We start from the raw sequence: 21845 nt of genomic DNA on the forward strand, positions 1-21845 counted from the left end.
TCATGTTTATTGTTCGTGAAAGGAATAGTCCTTTTATGAAATAAAACTCTTCGAAAACACAGTGGGAATGAGATACACTGCATAAAAAACAATCCTTACTGACAATAAGATGGAAATGTCCTCTTCTGAATTATTTATTATTTACAGACATTTCTAAATTTTTATCCCTTTTTTCAACATCAAAAGTTTATATAAAATAAGATTGCTATGCCGTACAGCATCATGTTGTGGTGGTATCATTCTGCATGATGGAGTCGTGCATTTCTCAAAATAGTTGGCTACAGTGTAAATATGTGGTTTCAACTGTATGTAATGTAATGTAATGTAATGGTTCATAACTTGTAGAGTTACGTATCTAAATTACAGGGCCGTGCAGAGACTACTAAAGGGGCAGGTGCTCAAAACAAAAGGGCACATCTAAATTAAAAAAAAAATGTAAATTAAAATCACACATTTTTGTCTCATGAAGTGAAAAAATTATTTGCAAAACAAACTTATTTGCGCATGTCAGAAATCTTTTCTTTCTATTCTAAGTTTTTGTTTGTGACTCAAAGTTTTTCTTGTGATTCTCACATGAAGTCGTGGGCAGGGCCTAAAATCGCAACAAAAGATTTCTGATGTGTGCAAATAAAAGTGTATGTTTGGCAAATAACTTTTTAAGTTCACGAGACAAAAATGAGTTATTTAATTTAAAAATAGGTTTTTTGAACAAAACTTTTTGTTTTAAAAAAACAAATCATTACAATTCCAAAAGTTTAGATTACAATTTTATTGTATTTAACTGCATATTCTGTGAACCAGACCCTAAACTTACTTAAAGTCTGGATTGACTTTTTTTCTCCTTCATTAATGACAAACTTTTATTACATACATTATATCTATCATGGTAATTCAGGGTGAGTTATTTTTAATTCTACATGAATATCCTTGTTGGACTTTTATTTAAGTGTTATTCTCCTTCAAGATACATAATGCTAGAATAAATGCAATGTCCATTATGCAGCAAAGGAAATTAGAAGACGTATATCCATTATGGAGATGATCGGTTTTGGACGGGCGATGTGGCCTTATTGCACAAGGGATACTGAAGAATGACTGATATCATTAACGGTACAGGGAAGAAGCTTTTTATTTATCTTGCTTTGCTAGCAAAGTCGTTAGCTAGCAGCTAGCTACTAGCGCAACAAGAACAGCCTAATGTCTGTATGATAAAAATACTGAATGGATAGATAAGAACAGTTTTCCTCACCTGGCTGTCTCCTCCCGCTCAGTAGTTCTTCAGAGAAAGGCAGACGCAGAGGCCTGTCAGTGTCTGTTGTATTTCATTACCTCTCTGCTTAAACCGCGACTCCGAGCTGAAGCAGAAACCATACTTCAACGTTTTCTGTTATCTGACAAGTAGCAAGTCTCCTCCACTTTATTCACCAAAAACCTTTTTATTTTTAATTCACCAAAAACTGTTCTGCAATCTAACTCCAGTTAGCCGCCTTATCTCACGGCGCGAGAGGCAACTGCGTCATGCGTCACGGGCAAAAGGTCAAAGGTAACAAGGTGACTGGCTTATTATGTTGTACAAAAAAAACCCTAATAAAAAAACCAAATAATTTTAGTACATGTTATTATGTGTCAGAAGAGGGCTTAGGAAATAATACTACAAAAAAAAAAGAAAGAAATTGACCAACAGGGCACTTGGGGGCAAGGAGCAAAAGGGGCAGGTGCTGAAGCACGCCTAGCCCCCCCCCCTGCACGTGCCTGCTAAATTATATACAGAGTTAAATTAAAGGTGGGTGTCTTTTGTGTAAGTTCTTAATTCTCAAAACTGCTAAATAAAATCGAACTGTGAATTTGCACATTTAACATTGTTTTCCCGTCCGGGAGTTGTCCGTTTCTCTTTTCACTTCAAGCCAGATTCTTACAGTTCTTGTCACTTCCAATCAGCCGGTTGACAACCTGTTTCTGGTGCTTAATTTTTACTCAAAACAGGTTAATGATAAGCAGCTTCTGGGTTTTTAAAGCAGTCAGTCTGAGAAATCTGGATTTGTGGACTGCAATGTTCAAGGCCGCAAAGACAGAATGGAAACTTTCTTTCACCAACTGGTAGGAGTTCCACAGATTTCTAACATATTTGTTACATGACACGATGATTTTTATATTCAAAACATGTAAATGCTGAAAAGAGCAGTGGAAAAGAAACCTATATGGCAATATCAGACACAGTGATGATAACTGTTAATTTATCTGTTATTTGGCATTTTAGGTTAAAAAAAAATATTTACTTGTGCAAATTTACACGACTAACTTAACATGTTATGGTACACTGGCATCCATCTTGTTTTTAGCCACTTATTGTTTATGTGGTAAATTATTTAGATCATAGTTTTAGCTGAGTCATTGTGAGTTGTGTCTTGCTTAATTTTTTTTAAATTCCCATTTTCTTAACATATTAAAGATGGAATAATCAATTAAAATGAACACTATTTTAATTATTTTGAGATAATTTACACTTTTTATGGTTAGGAATATTTTCATCATAATTCCTATTAATATCACAATCAAATCATAATTTTTCTACCTTTACATTTTCAGATGTATACAGACTTGCAGCTCATCATAGTTATATTTACATCTATGTATGAAGTCAAGAAATGTGAAAAAAAAGAAAAAAGACAGAGAACAAAGTTATAGTTAAAAATCTCCAAAGAAATTTCTGGCAGCATTGAGGTCCCATCAACTGTTAAAGCAGAATACTTTATATTAAGGAGCTATGAATCAATTATGCATGTCTCACTTTTCTCCACATAGTCAGTCAATGTTTTACTCATGCAAATTTAGCTGCACTGCAGTTATGGAACGGTCAAACATCATTATACACACACACAGTTTCTCATTTGAACAAGAAAACGAGAAAAAATACAACATGGTTGGCAGAAAATACTCCGATTCCATCTGCAGATAAGTTTGATTCAGAGTTACTTTTGGTTTTTAAAGCCATTAAGAATGGAGATCGGGTTTAATTTCTTTCACAACTTTAAGCTTTTACAGGTTTTCTTGCTCTAAAAAAAAAATAAAGTAAGTAATTCAAATGTAATTGCGTTTTCTGTGTTGAAATCACAACTACATGGCTATTTTACTTAAAAAATATATCTATTTGTTTTTCAGTATTTATGCAAAATCTATTTTAAATGTTTTTAACTAGAGTTTATGTAAACATAGAACAAAGTAAAGAAGGAAATTATAACATTGAAAACTAGATTTTCAAATGCGTTTTCAAAAACAAAAATGAACATGTCTGTTGTGTAGGTCATAATCATGTTTTCACTCCTTCATTTCAGACCCAAGGCAATGCTCTCCTTGTAATCATCGTTTTGGGCTGTGGAGGAAGTTTCCATGGTGGTTACCATGTAACCGGACTCAGTTCTCCCTCACCAGTAAGAAAACAAACAACAAAAAAAAAGCAAGCTCAGTTTCTCAGTTTTCCCATATTTTGGTGTTATTTATGGATTGTTGATGCCTTTCCAGTACATCCAGCACTTCATCAACAGCAGCTGGTGTGACAGATACAAAGAGCCTCCAGGTCCTCAGAGAGTCACCATGATCTGGTCTCTCATCGTCTCCATGTATGCTGTCGGAGGACTCTTTGGGGCCGTCAGCGTCAAACTCTTCTCACGGAAACTGGGAAGGTGTGTGTATTTGGCTTACAGGTCAGGTTTCCGCGAATGTGGGAACTGAAAACTATATGTATGCTCCTGTTTCAGATTACATAGTGGTAACCAGGCAAATAACAAAAAAGGCTGGAAAACAACCGTGTTTAATCTCAAATGATCACTTATTTTAAATAAGTAATAGACGATCACTTTGTCACTCTTACCCTGCATTGCATGATCACGGAATCCTGCCAACATCGCCAAGTTGTTGCCCCGAAAACATAGAAATGGTTTCATGATCCTTTCCAGATTGATGTTAATCCGTTTGTTTCTAATCAGTTTTTGTAGTACGATGTTTTGATTTTGGAGACCTGTTCCCCTCCTTCATGGCGTCAGACCGGTTCTACTTAAGTCCTTTCTTGGTTTTAAAGTTCAGGCTTTATAAGGTTTTAGAATCGCTATCTGCCCTCGTTAGTTCAGGCTTGGCAAAGGGCTCAGTTTTCCAAAAGATGTATGTGTAATCAGTTAGTTCATGACTTAACATCAACTCTACACAGAGGGCTCTGCTGTTCTGGCTAACATATTTTTAATCATCAGTAGAAATAAAAAATATGGAATTGTCTGATTACCTGAAGAAACACATAAAAGGAACAGCACTGTACTCTGAAAATGACCCTTGTCCTTCAGGATACGATTAAGACATGTCAACAAACATTTTTAATAAACCCACAGTATCACACCTCTCCATCATCACGTGTGCAGCTGTAGAAGACATGAATCACGAATTTGACTCTCTTTGCCCAGAAAACGAGCCATGATCTGCAACAGCCTGATTTCTGTTCTGGGGGCAGTGATCATGCTGACCAGCAAGACGGCTAACTCTTTTGAAATGATAATCGTGGCGCGGATGCTGTATGGATACTCAGCGGGTGAGCAGTTGTTTCTGATATTTACTATGAATGATTCACTCCCAGCAGTGCATCATTTGACACTCCTGGGAGTAGTTTGTGTGGTGGTGTAACACCTAATGATGGTGACATGTGTGTCGCAGGTTTAGGAGTGAGTCTCCATTCAATGTATTTGGGGGAGATTTCACCCAGGAAGATAAGAGGCAGAGTGACTCTGACTTTAGCCACTTTTAATTCACTCGGTAAACTCTCCGGACAGTTTTTTGGATTAAGGTAGGCATCTGCGGTCAGTCACCTCTTTATAAAGCAAGACAGTGATTAAGTTAGGATCGTCATTTTGTTTTTGTTTTGTTTTATGTGCAGTGAGATCCTTGGCCGTCGTGACCTGTGGAACGTCGTCCTCTGTGTCCCCGTGTGTTTCTCAGTGGTTCAGGTTTTGGTGCTGCCTTTCCTCCCAGAGACTCCCAGATACTTATTCATAGAGAAAAGAGACGACAAGGCGTGCAAGCAAGGTACACATTTCACCTCTCTGCTACAGCCACGTAGGAACAAGTTCTCTCTTGTGTTTGCTTTAAAAAATGTCTTTATTTTGTCGTCGCCCTAGCCCTTCAGAGTTTGTGGGGGAAGGGTGACTATAAACAGGAAATGGAGGAGATGCTGATTGAGCACATGGCTCTCGAAGCGTCTCCGCTGAAGAGTCCTCTGCGGCTGATGAGAGACCGGACTGTCCGATGGCAGCTCATCACCATGCTCGTTGTTTACAGTTGCAATCAGATGTCGGGCATGTCTGCGGTGAGACACACATGCCCGACGTTTAGAAATAAACACGTCTCGGTCTCAGTTGACTGGGATGAAACAAGGCCGCAGAACACGAAACAGGCCCAGTCAAAGTGCAGACTTAAATCCGCTGTGTCATATTTAATTGTTGCTTACAATTGAAGCAAGTCGCAGCACTTTTATTGCTGTGATTGCAGCAAGAGATGATTAGAAAAAATTAAATAAATAAAGACACACTGCACGGAACAGTCTTAATAATTCATCGTCCTCGTTCCCAGATCAGCACCTTCTCCTTTGACATCTTCCTGAACTCTGGAGTTCCTAAAGACAAGATCCGCTACGTCACCCTCGGTCTCGGAATATCCGAAATCCTCACCTCCATCTCCTGTGTGAGCAAACCCCGCCGCCGTCTGCCCTCTCTAACCTGACTCTGTTCCCCTTTGGTGCTTCAGATTAAGCAAAAGGCAGGCAGCTCAGGGATGTGTCGCTGTGTGTTTGTAAGAAGCAGGGCAAACATGGCGGAGCATATAGAGCAATGGTCTATGGTTGGAGCTGCCTGGCTTTTAGATACAGGGTTCCCAGTATTTTGGGAAAAATGAAATTAAAGGACAAAAAATCTTTGTATTGCCAGATTTGATTCCAAATACCATTGTCTAAATATTGTATCTGTCTGTCTCTCTGCCTTTTTGTGTTCTCTACAACAACACAACAAAAAGAGGAGCTTCCCTCCGCTTTATTTCCTTCTTGCCTTCATTCTTTCCTCTCTACCCTTCGTCTTTTGTTCCCTTTGCCCCTCATTTAGTCTTGCCTCCTTCCTTCTTCCCTTGTCTCATTCCATCTTCCATTTTCAGTCCTTTCCTTGTGTTTTCTTGTTTCTTTTCTGTCATTTCTTTTCTCCTTTTTGTCCTAACTATTCCTTCATTTCTGCATTCCTTCCTTGCAGTTTTGTTTTTGTGCTGATGCAAACCCGGACAAATAGAGTACATGACATCCGACTGATAATGTTTGCAATTTGCCCTTTAAAATGACTGTAAAGGATCAAGATCCGAGTCTGGAGAAAAGTCTGAAATGTTTTATGAGAAATAATGTTTAGGAGCCTTACATGCTAAAAAAATGAGAAAATTAAACTCTTCCAGCTTAAAGCTCAGTGTACGAAATTTTAACTAAAGCTGGCCACTTCCTTCTTTTTATTTCTTTTCTTTTGTTTCCATCAGAGTCTTCTGATCGAGCACACGGGGAGGAGGTTGTTATTCTGGGGAGGGTACGCTGTCATATCTGCTATCTGGATGGTAGTAACAGTAATGCTGAACCTAAAGGTGAACATGACACGACCGCAGTAAAAGGAAAACATACAATCATTACAGAGATCACAGATTTCTGTTTATCTTGAGCAACTCACTGGTGAGAAAAAAAAAAACAATATTTCCTACACATTAATGTTTTCTACACTTCAAATATGGGCATAACTTGCATAACCAAGGCACAGAGGATGAGGTAAAATAATGATTAGCCAGTAGGAATGTCGTACAGGAGACCGAATGATAGATACAAGAACAATGATGTCATCTTTGAGCTAATGTGTCCACAGTGAAAACAGTGGACACATTAAATCCATTCAGCACACACATCTCATTAAAATGAAATATGCAAACAGTGCGGATAGTAACTGTAATTGTTGTGTCACTCCTGCAGGACCTCAGCTGGGCTCCCTACGTTACTTTTTCTCTTATCTTCCTCTTCATCATCTCCTTTTGCGGAGGACCAGGTGAGAACGATGCAGCCGCACATTAAACCTTTGGTTCATTTTCAGAGGAAAAGCTGTATGTTGCACAGAGCCTTCAAAAATATCCATACTTTTTCAGCATTTTACCATTTGTCAGGTTAGACCCACAGGCCTCAAATTTATTTTGTGTTTGGTTAAATGTGATGTGCTCAATTCCTCTCCCAGGTGCCGCCACAACCACCCTCAGCAGCGAGCTCTTTACTCAGTCCGATCGTGTGGCAGCGTTTGTTCTCATGGGGCTGCAGCGGTGGTTCATGTTTGCCGTGGTGGGCCTGATCTTTCCGTTCACCATTGTGCGTACAGCCACCTCCCCGAACCCCAGAGCAACCAACCTGCATGCCGCACGCTCCACGACGAATCTAACCAACTCCCTCTGCTTTGTCCACTCTTTCTCCGCAGGACGCTTTCGGCTCGTACTGTTTCACGCTGTTTGCCGCCATGTCACTGCTGGGCAGCTTTTACACCTTCTTCCTTCTGCCCGAGACCAAGGGGAAGACTCTGGTGGACATTTCGGAGGAGTTTAAAGCCATCACGGTCTGTGGGAAATCCTTCCTGGAGAGAGAGAAAGTGGAGACCAAGTTGTAAGGCAGGGCATCACGAGAGACGCTTAAAATGGTACCGAGAGTTTTCCTGGAAGGATTGAAGACGGATTCAAACGAAGCATTTAAGGATGTAGGATGTGGCCACACATCAGTTTTCCACATCTGGAAATGAAGTACAAATATTCGTCCTTTGTCAGTTTTATTCCATGAATCATCGTATCTTCAATGAATCGCTACTCAATTATTGTACCCAGTCATTGACCTCCATACCAGTGCAGTTGAGCTCTAGTTGTCACACACACACACGCACACACACACGCACACACACACACACACACACACACACACACACACACACACACACACACACACACACACACACACACACACACACACACACACACACACACACACACACACACACACACACACACACACACACACACAGCAGGTCACCTGTGCTGCTGCGGCTACATGATCTCTGTCTGCAATGTGTTTTTCACCGAGTTGTCAGATCTCCACTGCCTCCTCCTATCCAGTAATAAATCATCCACTGTTGCCTTTGGACTCTGTCGTGTGTTGATAAGACACCTAACAGGAGTGAAATTAATGGAAACTCTCCAAGAAAGTAGAACAGGACACTGTTTTTTCTTAAACAGTGTCTTAAGTGTCTTTTGCAGCGTCGTGAAGAAACTCTGAGAGCTCCAGGGCCAGTTCAGCTGTGGTGCTCATACTTCCTTCTTCTTGGCAACGTAATGTTTCATAGAGGGATTTCATAATGGTAGATTTTTCTGCAGTCGCTCTCTCAGCACCAATCCAGAAAAGGAACACTCAGCAACTCATAACAGTTTCTCAGGAGAAGTATGAATTTCAGCGATCGCTCTTTGTCAAGTATCAACTGCAAATTTTACCATACATAATCTGGAGTTTATGTGACATGTGAACAAAAATCACAGCTTTATTCTGGACCTGGTCGTCATGACGTCTCGCTCATTTACCAGTATCCTTTAATAAACCTTTACGAAACACCTGGGTTCATACTACATTATATGACTCTGTTTCCTCTATTTTATTTTAAGCTGTCAGAGTAAATCTGGTGTAAACACAAACGCACACCACACTTTTCAGATTTTGGTTTTATTAAATTACGAAAGAATATTTTCCCTTCCGTTAATTTGGGTTTTTGAGTCGTGTTTATGTAACAAATCTTAAAATTGGGCCTTAATTCACACAGAATTAGACATTATTGTAAAGTTCTTTGTCCATTTGTCGTTTCAGTGGAATCAAACCTGAAGCGTTTTCTACAGTTAATAACTTGTATGCTAAATACCTCTAATTAAGAGCTACCTCTTACTTTACCAAACAATTAGTTAATTGTCATCCCAGAAGAGCTGTCATTACATAATACAGTAAATATGATCTCCTAAAATTGATCCAGTCTTATTTAGAGGACCCAGTGGTTTGGTTTTTCATTCATCCAGTGTTTTTTGCTTGGCAGGCTTACAAAAAAGGCAGTACAGTCATTCAAAAGTAGATGGCGCTGCTCCTCTTCTGCTGTAATCCATCAGTGCATCCTACCATGCCCAAGACTGCAACTCAAAATTGTTTTCATTATATGATGAAAATCGAAACCATTGCCAATGATAAAGATGTTAAAAAAAGAGTAAATCTGACTCTCTTGCCATCTTGTGAGGTGGTAGAGGAGAGTGTGGGGATTACGAGACAAACATAAGTTCAAATTCTTCCCTTATTTGAGATTTTAATTGAACATCACCTTTGTTTTACATGTGTATTTGGTGATGTTTGATGTACCAGAGTCCAGAAAGTTGCCCTCTGTTTTTGATAAACGTACAACCAAAGCTATTATTTCTCCGCCTGTCTCCACGGAGCTTCACTGACAACTTTCCACATCAGAGTGGAACAAACAGACTTAGATGTGGAGGAGACTTTCCATTGACTTCCATTCATTTCTACAGCATGAACCTAACCCTTATCTTAACTCTAACACTTACATACCTAACCCTACACAACACTCAATTCACACCTTAGTAAGAAATCTGACCCCTGATTCAAAAACAGCGTTTCCCCTTGTGGGGACCAGGCTTCGGTCCCCACAAAGAGCAGTGGGTCCCCACAATGTCATATGTGTCCCCACAAGGTATTACAAACAAATGCACGCACACACACATGCACGCACACACACATGCGCTGTTCTGAGTAAGCATGTGAATGTGATAATGAAATGACACAAATCACTTATAACACCTGGTGTTCAAAAAGGTCTCCTGATTGGACTGCTGACTGCGTCTGAAGATGATCTAAGTGGAAGAGGATGAGAAGCGGACATCAGGGGAATTTAGCAGGTCTCTCTGAACATGTGCACATTAACTGTGATCATAATTAACATAAAAAAACCCGTATAAACTTCTCATAGTGACTCAGAGAGTACACCACAGTTCAGCTGGGAGAATCTGTAGACGCCACTCTGCAAATCTGAACTTCATGGAAGACTGGCAAGAAGAAAGCCACTGGTTAAAGAAACCACCACAAGTCAAACATTTGGTCAAGTTTTGGTCAAATTTGGTGAAACGAGACCAAATTTGAATGCTTTGGTCTTATTGCAAAAATACTGTGGGGGCTGCAAACTAACTTCCTCTATGTGATCACATCAGTTAAGCACAGTGATGGCAGCATCCAAAATGAGCAAGATGTTCACAGCTTGCAGCCAAGTACAGGTCAATCCCGGAAGAAAATCTGCAAAACACTTTAAACTGCATCTTTCTTCTAGCAGGACAACAAAACGACCCGAAACATGCAGCCAAATCTAAAATGGAATAGCATAACTTGAAGCTTTTTCACTTGAAAGACCCAGTCAAAGTCTAAATGCAAATCCACTCGATAATCTGTGTCAATAACTGAAAGTTGCTGTTCCCAGAAGAACGGACTCTAGATGTGCAAAGCTGGAAGAGACATACACCAAAAAAACATTTGACAGTATTAACTGACGTAGCTGAATACAAATTCAAGCAACACTCACGAGTTTCACATGCAGATTGCTGAAAAATAACAAAAGATTTCAGATTATGCTGTGATAAAATGTGAAAAAGTTCAAGAAATATCCACAATTTTGCAGTGCGCTGTAAATATCTCTCATTTTGCTACATGTGAAGTCTTAGAGTCTCTCTGTGGCATCTACCCAAGTCAAACTCTCAGACCCGTTGCCCCAGAGTGTCTCTGATCGTAACGCTTCGACATAATGGTGATTAGCTGGAGGACTAAACAATCCATCCATCATCATCTGCTAAAGAGCGCGAAGCAGGAGAAAACCAGCCAAAAAAAAAAGAAAGAAAGGCACAACTTAAGCCTAATTAACGTGCTTCATGGAATCTCTCCACCAAATGCTGCCTTGCATTAAGCTTCATTAGCTGTTGTGATTGCTTACAGGTGCCACACAGATGGAGCCCCTCCACCCCCGGGACCAGAGCTAACTCCCATATACTCAAAGGAGTTAGGAGAAGCGGTGGGGGCTGACATCTTGATCCAGATGGATCCTTCTGGCAGCGCGGCTCTAAGATGCCCCAGCATGCAGTGCTCCTTCGTGGCAAAGCGCCCCTTTGGTGCTGTTCAACCCAAACCTGGCAACGTTTCATCCAAGCCACCTGTCAGACTGAGTGACCGTGGCAAAGGATAACTGTTTCTTACATACATGTTGAATCAGAGCCCCTTGTGGAGGAAGGATGCCAATTAAGGCCTCTACATGCCATAATTGATATTTGTACAGTTTGAAAATCCATGTCCTTTTCAGTATTTGCTTGGTGAAGTTTAGAGCGACTTGGTAAGAAGAAAAAATAAAGTAAGAGAAGAGAGACAGATGGACAACAGGGTTGCTGTCACAGGACATTAATGCGTCCACCTCAGGAGAGCAGCGAGCCCGTCCCACAGAGGACAGCCGAGTGGAAACAGAGCGGTGTCTGTGAGGGGAGGATGAGCCGACTCCGCCCTCCTGACCCTGTTTTTACACAGACTTACAGAGCGATTATACCTGACATGTTAAGATACGATGTCAGAATATGGGGGATTACTGCCGCCATTGAAGAAGGGAGGTCGGGGAGGGCAAATATCCCTCTGAAGTTGCAAACATTAAAAAACTGCAACATGTGCCCTTGTAAAAAGTGATTTCTTGCTTGATGTTTGTGCATTCTTGCCACAGTAATTGAACACACATGATGGTCCTGTGGGTGGAGACAGTGCAGCGAGGCCTCATTCCGACTGGTCACATGCCTCCCTCGTTCAGCGAGGCCAGTCAGCGAGTCGCTGCTGCTGTCGGAAGACAAGTTGCTTATGTGTGCATTTGTGACAATTTGGCATTCATCTGTTATAAAAAAAAAAGTAAATCCAGCTATTTTTATTTGCTAAATTGCAGCCGTTTCTCGAGAACCAACTCAAGGTGCTGACCTTCAGTCTCATATGTACACTTTAGAAAGTGAATTTTTCTGGATTTTAAGTTGATGAGTTGGAAGCAGAAACATTTACCAACAGAGTGATTTTTAGAGATTCTTACAACTAGAGCCAGATTGTGATTATTAGCATTGAATTTCCATAATTTAATCTCAGGTAGGACATCCCTGACTGGGATCTACTGACCAAACAAGAAACGCCTTTCAAACGCATAAGAAGGTTGAGTCCAGCTCCAACATAGGCCGAAGAGCCGCTCAGAGGGGAGGAAACCATTGTTTCAAAAGAGGGGTAAAAACAAAAAACAACAACTTGCAACTTGCAAATACACTTAGAGAAAAAGACTTTCATTTTTGGAGAAACACCCTGTAGTCTAATTAAAGTAAAATGGAAATGTTTTGTAGTTACTTTTACAGCATTTCACTCAATGTAGCCATGTTGAAGCAGCATCCTAATACGTCAGCCAAAATGGCAAAGCTTGTGCAGAAGTGGGTCCTTCGAATAGACAATCATCCTAGTAATGCGGCCAAATCGGTTTCAAAGTGGCTTGAGAACAAACGAGTCAAGGTCCTGAGTTACCCGTCACAAAGCTCTAATCTCAGCACCATAGACTTGGCTGAGCAGAAAAGGTGTGTGAGTCAGTTGGCCTACAATTCAGACTCTGTTTCAGCTCTTCTATCTGGAAGAATGGGCTGAAATTCCAGCAAACCCTCTTTTGCTGGAAGATGGGGAGCTATAGGAAGGAAATCCAAGATGGCTGACCCATACAGTGGTAAATACAATTCTCCCAAACATTCAAAAAGTTAAAAAATAAACCTCTAAATTTGGGCAAAGTTTAAACAACTGAAAATATTTGTGGTAACCCAAAGTGACATAAAACGATAAACTTTTATTCTGAAAGGGTTGTGAAAGGAAGTGAAGATGGGATACATTACTTTCCTCTGTAATATAAGGAACACATCAAGATTTCTCACCAGTTATTAACGTGTTTATGACATAACCAGAAACATTGATAAGGTGAGAAAATAAATCTTTCTCCACGGCCGGAGCATGTGTAGACTCAAACATAATATTAGGAGCAAATAAAAATGCTTAGCCTTCACACTGTCTGACTGGTTCAGTCTCAGAGATCAACAAACCTTCCTCTTCTTCCTGGCTGTAATTCTGAGAGCGTGACCCGACATCCTGCAGAGACAGAACCGAAGCCATTATGGCCACACGTCATCGTCTGTCCTGCCCGTGGCAACTGAAAGCATCCTTGACGCACCTCTCGGATTATCCGCTTGCCTTGGATGTGGCACGGTCTGAGAAACATATGGCAGCAATCTGTGCCCCCACCGCCCTCGCTGTGCCGCCTCCATTTGCTTTTAATTAAACACATGGAGACACTCCACACAAACACACACTTTGGTGAGGCACTAATAAAGAAACTAATGAGGGTTAGTGATGACGATGTAAAAGGAAGTGAGTGTTTAAAAGACAACTTTGTCCTCTCTGCACTCCCAGTTTTAAGGACTGATTATAAACTGGGAATCGTCTGGATTTATAGGCCAGGCTATCAGCAGACCAACATAATAATGGGGTTCACATGTTAGAAACTTCTAAATATTTCGTGTCTTGCTTGTTTTCCCTCCACATCTAGGAGTTGCCCAAGTATTTCTGAGTAGACTCGAGAACTGAAACGCACTTGTGGTAAGATAAACACTCTTATGTGCCCAATTATTCCCCAAAGGCGTGAATGGATCTGTGACTTTGAATCAGCAGGACAGCATTCATACACCTTGCTGCAAATACAGTAGGTGGGTCCGTGTGGATTATGGGAGCCAGCAAGAGTAATCCCTTCACCACATGGACATCAGAAGCAATCGGATTTACAGTATGACACTGCTTAACACTTTGCAATACAACCTGTCAGCTAATTTATGCCAATGGTTAACCCTCCGACACAGGAGGACTGGCAATCCGGCCATCGGGGTGGCTGGGATCAGTTCCAACCACACTGGTAGCCTGAATGGGACACGGCAGCGTTGGAAAATAAATGAATGAAAATGTGGATTTCCCTTTCTCCCCCTCCAACATACAGTAACACCTTTGATTTTCAGTTTAAGAACCACATATAAAATATAATTTTGTAGCCCAAGACAAAGGAAACATATGTGACTTCAGCTGAATCCGTTCTGATTCTGAACTCTACAAAAGCTTTAACACCAACCAGGAGGATGAAATTAACGACGGGTGGGGCCGACACCAAAACCAGTTTTGTTCATCTTAAAAGAATTCCCGTCTCAAAAACATCACATGAGTTTGAGTGAACACTTTTATGAACCTTTAAACCAGTGGTCCCCAAACTTTTTCCTGTGAGGGCCACATAACTTTTCCCTTCTCTGGTGGGGGGCCGGAGTCAGAAAAAGTGTTACACGTTTATCACCTGAGCTGACGGAAATTGCCAGAATCATTTCTCGATTGATTTTTACCCAGAAAGCACCTGGGCAAAAACCGTTAGTGAAACGGTCACTGGGACTGACTAGTATATATTTCATTGAGGGAAACCTGGAATGCGGTGTTCATAACAAACACGTGTGTTCATCTGCTCTACCGTACTGATTAAATAACATAAAAGTCAAGCAGTTCCCTAAAAGTCCAACAGATGGCAGCAATGCGCCATGCAAACACCCACAGCTTACGGGACACACCTCCTGCTAAAGAGCCCCCTGGTGGTTGAAGAAAAATCCACACATAAACCGGGAAAATACAATATATGAAAAAAAATCTGAATGCTCTCTGGTCTTGTTCAGGGGGCCGGACCAAATGTTGCGGTGGGCCGGATCCGGCCCGCGGGCCGTAGCTTGGGGACCACTGCCTTAAACCTACGTCGCCTTTTGCGTTGGGTGGTCATTATATTCCCGTGTGAAACATGCACCGGGAACGCAACGTGTGAAGCGTTCCAGTCGGAGCAATCGTCCGACATAAAAGTAAATTGGTGTAAAATTGAAAAAAATATCAGCGATTGGAGTGAATAATACTTTTGGAGTATTTACACTGCTCTGCTTTTCTAGTAGGCCATTACTGTCTGGAAATGATTTGCATGTTCTGTTCACAGTGTGTGTTTCACACAGGAAGGTCACCAGTGGCGCACCACCTCCTGCCTCTTTTTTCCTGTGTAAATAGCCATCAGCTGCTGTGTGAATAACCACCCAGATCCAAAATCGGAAAGGTTGAAAAGGCTCATAAAGTAGCGCTTTATGATGATTTGACATTTTTGGGACTCGGGTTCTGTTTGCGTACGTTTTTAATTTCGATTTCTGTTTTCAAAACTTCCAATTTCTGTTCCAATTCACAGAAAATGCTACTCAACAATTTCATTAACAGCTTTTTCACAGCCCTGCTTTCGGCCCTTGAAGTCATTTGCTTGACGTACTGAAATAATTTTTCATGATGCTGTGACAGATGGAATCGTGAACAGGAAAAGGTTAAAGTCTGTAAGAAAAGTAGATTAGACCATCTGAAGACACACTGGGAAGGTTATGGAAGAGAGGGATAACATTAACATTTATGCTGTGACCAGGAATGTCCCTGACTAAAGTTAATTCTCAATACCAGTTTGTCTACAGTTAAGACTTTCTGCCAGATGTATCCAGTGAGCTTTACGCTTCCAATCAGTTCAGCCATTTAAAAAATTTAAAGGTTGCAGAATGGAACTACAGACCATAAACATTAGCTTCTTGATCCAATAAATCTGAAAAACTACAATTTTTTAGGGAAAACCCAATCTTTCACAATGACTGTGTGCATCTAGGATAGCTAGGCATTAGTCGTAAAAATTTATGACGTTTATATAGCAAAACTTTTTCGTAATCATGTTGTCTGCAGTGAAAATGTCCCACACAAATTCATCAACAAGTCATATGAAAACGGGGAAACATTAGCATTAGGGCAGGCGTTGCATGAAAAGGTCTTCAGCAGAAATCAAACGAGTTTATTGAAGACTGTACATGTAGAGTCAAATATACAATTAAAAACCGTACAGTAGGCCTGCCCTGGGAAAACTTCTGTCGGGACAAAACATGTCCAAACCCCTGCAACCCAGGAAAAACAAAACAAAAAACATATAATGCAGCAATCTGAACATCATTCATGAGGGACTTAATACTGGTAAAATGCACCGTGTCATTTTATTACATATGCATGTCACTGATTTTAGCTAATTTTGAGATTAGGACTTTGTGTTAGCTAAAATCCCATTCTTGAGCGACTAAATCTGGTACGGGGCACAAAATAATTCAACTTTCAGATATCTCCCTGGTGCATCGCACCAGAGTGTTAGCATGAAGTCTAAAGAATGTGCTAACAGTATTGTTATTTGATTCAAGTGTCTCCAAACAGACACGCATCTAAATGTTGCAAGACATCGGCCAAGGAAGACCGGACTTTCAAATCCCAGGTCTAAAAGTAGAGCGCAGACAGACAGGAATATTACATTAGCATGTCACTGAACAAAACAAACCAATAAACCAATACAGGCGAAAGGAATGTCTGACTGCCCCAAAAACAGATTTAAAAAGGAAAAAAAACAAAAAAAAAAAAACATCACCTGGTTTTAATAACTGAGACCTTTAGTTAACATTTTTTCGTCTCACCGAGGTTGATGCAATAATCTCCCGTTTCTTAGCAGGACAATGGGCAGAGTGTGTCGGACTGTGACTGCACCCATCACCAGCTGACGATCCAGTGGAGGGTGACTCCAATCATCCCCCACGCCACAACGTCAGTCATTTTACGCGTTCCACGGACTGAGAGTGGAGATATTTTGCACACTCAATCACCAACGTGTTGTTCTGAAATACTCCTTTATTCCAAATGCAGCACCAAGTCAGCCAGACAGCACATGCATGAGTTGTTTTTGTCACTCTCCAGCTCTACATTATAGATATCTACCTCATTCCGTCTTTACAAAATATAAAAATATGGGCCCACATTTACAATCATATGTACAGTGACTTTTTTTTTTAATTTAGGTGAAATTAATACTCCATTTATCTATGTACAGGTTATGAACTTTAGCAGAACATTAGATCCATCCTATATCTAGTAGGTCACACTGACTGAAAACATAAAACTGTACCAAACGGACTATATTACGTTCCTCCTTGCAGCAAAGAAAGAAAACGATGTTTAAGAGAAATTGCACATCAGCTTTTGATAAACACGTATAAAACCGCACATGGAAATATGAAATACTAAAATGAGCAACCACGCAAACATTACTGCCGTTCCATGGTTTGCCAGCTTTGATTCATTGCCGACTTTCAACTATTTGATAACTCGCACTCAAAAACACAACTTTTCTTTGTTCCCAATAGAGGACGTTAGCGTACCCAAGCTAAACAAAAAAGAGGTGTCCCGTAGAAAAGGTCCGGATGTTAAGAAATAATGCAGTTCTTGCTTTTCCTGCGTTTGCGCATGTGCAGCTGCCCGCTGCGGTTGGGTCCTCCGATTCCTGCATTGTTGTACTTGTGAACCATCTCCTGGTTGTTGATGTAGCGCAGCTGAACGGGCCTGGGGATGGGCTCGCCCAGGAAGTAGCCCTCGTCCTCGGATTCAGAGGATGAAGAGCAAGTGGAGCACCAGTCGTCGTCGTAGTACTCGTCCCAGGAGTACTGGCTCAATCCAGTGCGCCTGTTGGCTGCGGGGTTCTGCAGACAAAGGTCTGAAGTGGTCCGGGGGCACTGCCTGAAGAGTTGGGGTTGGTATCGTCCCCGTCCTCCGGGGCCAAACTGGCTTGCGGCGCTCCTGGGCGGTGGGAAGCGATCATAGTCTTCCCGCACGCTCAGCTGGGGTCTGTCTTGGGGTCTCGCCCTGCGATCGGCCACCAAGTTCAGAGCGTTTTCAGACCGAGAGCGGCGGGATCGCCGCTGGCGGTGATGGTGATGCCGACGCTTCTGAGGGGTGTCTTCAGCTGCGTCTGTCCGGACGCTTGCTCCCCGTACGCCGACGCCGCTCACTCTGCATTCGCTGATGGGCGGCAGGCGCGCGGCGTTGGCGCTGCTGACCATCCTGTCCTCCTCCTGGTAGGTGAAGGCAGGAGGTAAATGAGTCACTGCAGCACTAACTCTCATTCCTGAGGGGTCGCAATACTGCATCTGGTACTGGGAAGACCTGGGCGGGTTCATCTCCAGGTACGGCTGACTGGCGTTGAGGCTGTGAATGGACTCAGAGCTACGGAACTGCACGGACGAGTTCAGGGTGTCCATGTTGCTTTTCTCTGACACATTCATTCCCGAGTCTTTGCTCAGGTCGGGCATGGAGAAACGGGAGAGGTTGTCCTGACTCTTTCCTCCGCCGTCAGCCGAGTTACCTGGGAGTGAGCAGGGAAGAATAAAGAGTTATCAGATTATGCAAATCAAGTCTCAAAATACAGAGAAGTGAAAAGTGTCCTTACAGATTTTGTCTCATCATTCAATAAATATTGAATGATGTAAAAAATAATTGACACTTGAAGCTCACTGGTTGTGCCACCACCAACTGTAGCAACAGCTCCCATGAAGCATTTGTGATAAGTGACGGTGGGTTTACTTGCATTGCAGTGGAGGAATTTTGACCCACTCTTCTTTGAAGAATTGAATTATTTAGCCACACTTTAGGGTTTTTGTCCAGGAGTGACCTGTCTGGGTTATGCCACAGCCTCTCAGCTAGATTTAAACCAAGACCACCTCAAAATCCCTATTTTCCTTTTTTTTTTCTTTTGAGTCAATGAGAAATGGATTTCCTGGCGGGGTTTGGAAGACTGTCTGGATATTTGTGCCAGACATTCTCCTTTAAGTTTTGATAGTGAAAGCAGCATTCATGGTTCCATCAATTATGGCAGACTGGGCAGGTCTTAAAGCAGCAAACCAGCCCCAGACCATCACACCACCACCACCATGTTTGACTGCATCATGTCGATGAACTGAAATGATGTGACGGTTCAGGTCCAGATGGAAGAGCACAGAATATATTCCATGTTTTTACTTTTGTTTAGGTTTTGTTTTTAAGTAAGATGTGCCCTTCTTTTCCTTTTATTCAGCATCTTAGCATTCAATCCCTGATGCCATTTTTGCCCAGGCAATTTCCTATTGTTGACTCAGGAACCCTGACTTTAATTGAGGTGAGTAAGTCCTGCAGTGCTTTAAATGTTGTTCTGGGTTTAGTTGTTACTTCCTGGATGAGTTGCCAAGAGTAATTTTGGTTAAATGGCCACTTCAGGACAGGGTTGCCCCGGTTCATTGTTTTCTCCATCATTCTCGAATGCTTCCATTTTCGATACTGTCAATGTTTTTGTTTCTTATTTGTTCTTGAACTTCTTTAGATCGAGAGGGGAGTTCTGTGAGGCGAAAGCTTGGAGGCTTGGAAACTGTAGCGCCTCGAAGGCGGAGCTACGTCCCACCCAGGCATTTTGCACAGCTGAATGGTTGCCATGGGAGATTAAAGGATTTCTCAAACATGCGTGAAAGAATCAAAGCAACACCCCAGGCATGTTTTTGATGAGGGGATGACATTATAATACAATTTAAGGCAAAAAAACAAAAAAAAAACAAAGGTAGATTTTACGTAATTCTGCCCTTAGTTCAATCTGAAACATTGAAATGTAACGGAACAGGGAATAATCCACACCCACCTGTAGCATTGGACAAAGCCAGGGACTCCATGGAGCCTCTCGGGGTCTGCTCCAGTGGGGTCAGCTGTTCTGTGAAGCTAAGTGCATTAATGGGATTCCTGCTCCTCGCCACCTGAGCAGTCGTCTGAGCCCCTCCGTCTCTGTCCCTCTGAAACCCGTGCAAACTGATGGAGCGCTTATCCGAGGAAAATCCGTTGTGTTGCACTTCGGCGATGCTCTTCTGGGTCCTCAGTTTGGGTGGGTAGTACTCCTCCGGAACTGGCGGCTGGAGCCAGCTCTCGTTGAAGGACTGGCCCTTCATGGCGGAGACGGGGGGCCGCTTCCCACCGCCGTTCTCACTGATCCTGTGATTGTGCTGCTGGTTACTCTGTCCGGGGGAGGTGGCGCTGTAGGAGCTCCTTACGTTGCACTGGCTGAGGATCTGGAGAGGGGTGGGCTCAGCTGTCGGGTCGGGTTGCGGCTCGTAGCCATAGCCGGCTTGCTCCTGGTTCTGCCAGGAGGGCGGCTCGCGAGTCAAACTGGGCGTCTGGCTGGAGAGACTGAGCAGGTCCATTTGTAAAGACAGAGGGTCCACCTCGCCAGAGTGCCTCTCCGGCGGCGCCCCACCGCCGCTCTTTGACGTCTTGGTGCTGCGCCTGGACTCCCTGGTGGAGCGAGCGCTTTGGAAGGCCGAGTCGGAGGAATCCGAACCATTGGGTTCTTCTCCCAAGCTGCAGGAGCGCGAGCAGAAGATCTGCCCCTGCTTGGGCAGGAAAGGCCGACCGAGCAGGGAGCGTTTGCAGCGGGCGCAGCAGAAGCAGCCTTCGGTGGCGTGCCAGTGCTGCCCGTCGTACGTCATCTGACCCTGATCGATTCCTGCACGGTAAATAAAAAAAAAAAAAAAAAGATGGAGTGTGTGAGATCACACGCATTCAAACACGCTAACCTCAACCACAAATTTAAATGCCTTTAACGATTTTTCAATGGAATATTTAAATATGCGTACTTATGTGAATAGCAGCCCAATTTTTAAGTAGTTTTCTGACTGGGAAAATGGAGCCGGAGGTGGAAAGCCAAGTGCTGTGTGGCAAACTCATTACAGTTTGCCCAGGGCAGCATAAACACGCCCCTTTTTCGGAATATTTTCAGCCAGTGGGGGGAAAGAAAAACAGCTATTTGCTAATGATTGCCATCTGGTTGTAAAGCGGCCTCTGGTGGCTCAGTACTTCTTTAGCTAAATACTTTTACAGCATCCTGCCTGCTAAATAATTAAAATGAACCACCTGAAAAGGATGGGCTTTACTCACTCCTGTGATGCCTGATGATAATCGCATCAATGCTAACAGCACCACAGTCGCACAAGACGGGCCTTGATCCAGGGCCTCGCTGAGCAATTCATGCTCAAATCATAACCTACAAATCCAAAAAGGTATTTTCTAGAGCAAGACGACAGATTACATCACTGATGTTTAGATACAGCCTTTTGCTGCCATGACAGTTGCAACGCTTTAAAGTCAAGTCGCTGCCAGATCTCGCAAATCCACACTTTTTCTTTTTACCTCTGAAACGTGACACAAGTGGAGCTCGCTCTTGACCAACAAAAACCTAAAAGTGACACTTAGGAGTCTCCTTCTCTACAACTTCCTCCCTGACCTGGCTGATTGTGCTCCTCGGTCTTCAAAATATTATTTCTTCACTAAGATTCAGGCTGTTTGAATGACTCCTAAAAGTTTCCTTTTGACTACTTTCTCATTCCTCTTCCACCCAGGCCCTTGAACTTAACCGCGACAGCACAATTGGCCCCAAATGCCTTCCCGCGGCTGACGCCGTTCCATTAAGAAAGTGTTGAAAACCTGTGCAGAAGCGGCATACCGATGTGCTCCCCACACGAGTCGCAGTACTCGGCGTAGAGCGACTCGAAGCAGGAGCAGCAGTAGGGCCGTCCCTCCTTCATGATGTACCGCTGGCCGCCCAGGACCGTTTCACACTCAAAGCAGCAGAAGTGCTTCATGTGCCAGTGGCGGCCCTCTGCCTCGGTGCACTCGTCCGCAAAGATGATCTGAGGAAAGGAGAGATAATGGTTGATTGCGGCCCGGGTTATTA

The 21845-nt window shown here is 42.6% G+C and overlaps 2 protein-coding genes across 4 annotated transcripts in view; one reads left to right on the forward strand and one right to left on the reverse strand.

Annotated features, from left to right (window-relative positions):
- The first annotated feature begins 971 nt into the window (after positions 1-971).
- On the forward strand, positions 972-8212 carry slc2a9l1 (solute carrier family 2 member 9, like 1). The gene is made up of 12 exons (XM_008409539.2): positions 972-2097; positions 3333-3428; positions 3520-3680; positions 4449-4573; positions 4696-4825; positions 4916-5064; positions 5157-5344; positions 5608-5718; positions 6544-6645; positions 7022-7094; positions 7278-7405; positions 7512-8212. Exons 1-12 carry the CDS (start codon positions 2074-2076, stop codon positions 7695-7697), a joined length of 1473 nt encoding a protein of 490 aa, XP_008407761.1. The 5' UTR covers positions 972-2073; the 3' UTR covers positions 7698-8212.
- Positions 8213-16064: 7852 nt separating this feature from the next.
- The window catches only part of prickle2b (prickle homolog 2b), a 105104-nt gene continuing 99323 nt past the window's right edge, over positions 16065-21845 (reverse strand). For all 3 annotated transcript variants that reach the window (XM_008409547.3, XM_008409542.3, XM_008409543.2), the window contains 3 exons: positions 21615-21801; positions 19764-20618; positions 16065-18464 (listed from right to left, as the gene is read on the reverse strand). In XM_008409547.3, coding sequence (XP_008407769.2) covers positions 17530-18464; positions 19764-20618; positions 21615-21801 — 1977 coding nt within the window. In that variant the 3' untranslated portion in view covers positions 16065-17529. The remainder of the gene's footprint in view (positions 18465-19763; positions 20619-21614; positions 21802-21845) is intronic.

This window comes from Poecilia reticulata, chromosome 5, assembly GCF_904066995.2.
Source record: "Poecilia reticulata chromosome 5, P_reticulata-male-v2, whole genome shotgun sequence".
Classification (NCBI taxonomy): Eukaryota; Metazoa; Chordata; class Actinopteri; order Cyprinodontiformes; family Poeciliidae; genus Poecilia; species Poecilia reticulata.

Coding starts and splice junctions, on each gene's coding strand:
- slc2a9l1 (XM_008409539.2), top strand. CDS start 2,074: ATGGAAACTTTCTTTCACCAACTG. Junction 5,065..5,156: donor CGACAAGGCGTGCAAGCAAG/GTACACATTTCA, acceptor TCGTCGCCCTAG/CCCTTCAGAGTTTGTGGGGG. Junction 5,345..5,607: donor AGATGTCGGGCATGTCTGCG/GTGAGACACACA, acceptor CCTCGTTCCCAG/ATCAGCACCTTCTCCTTTGA.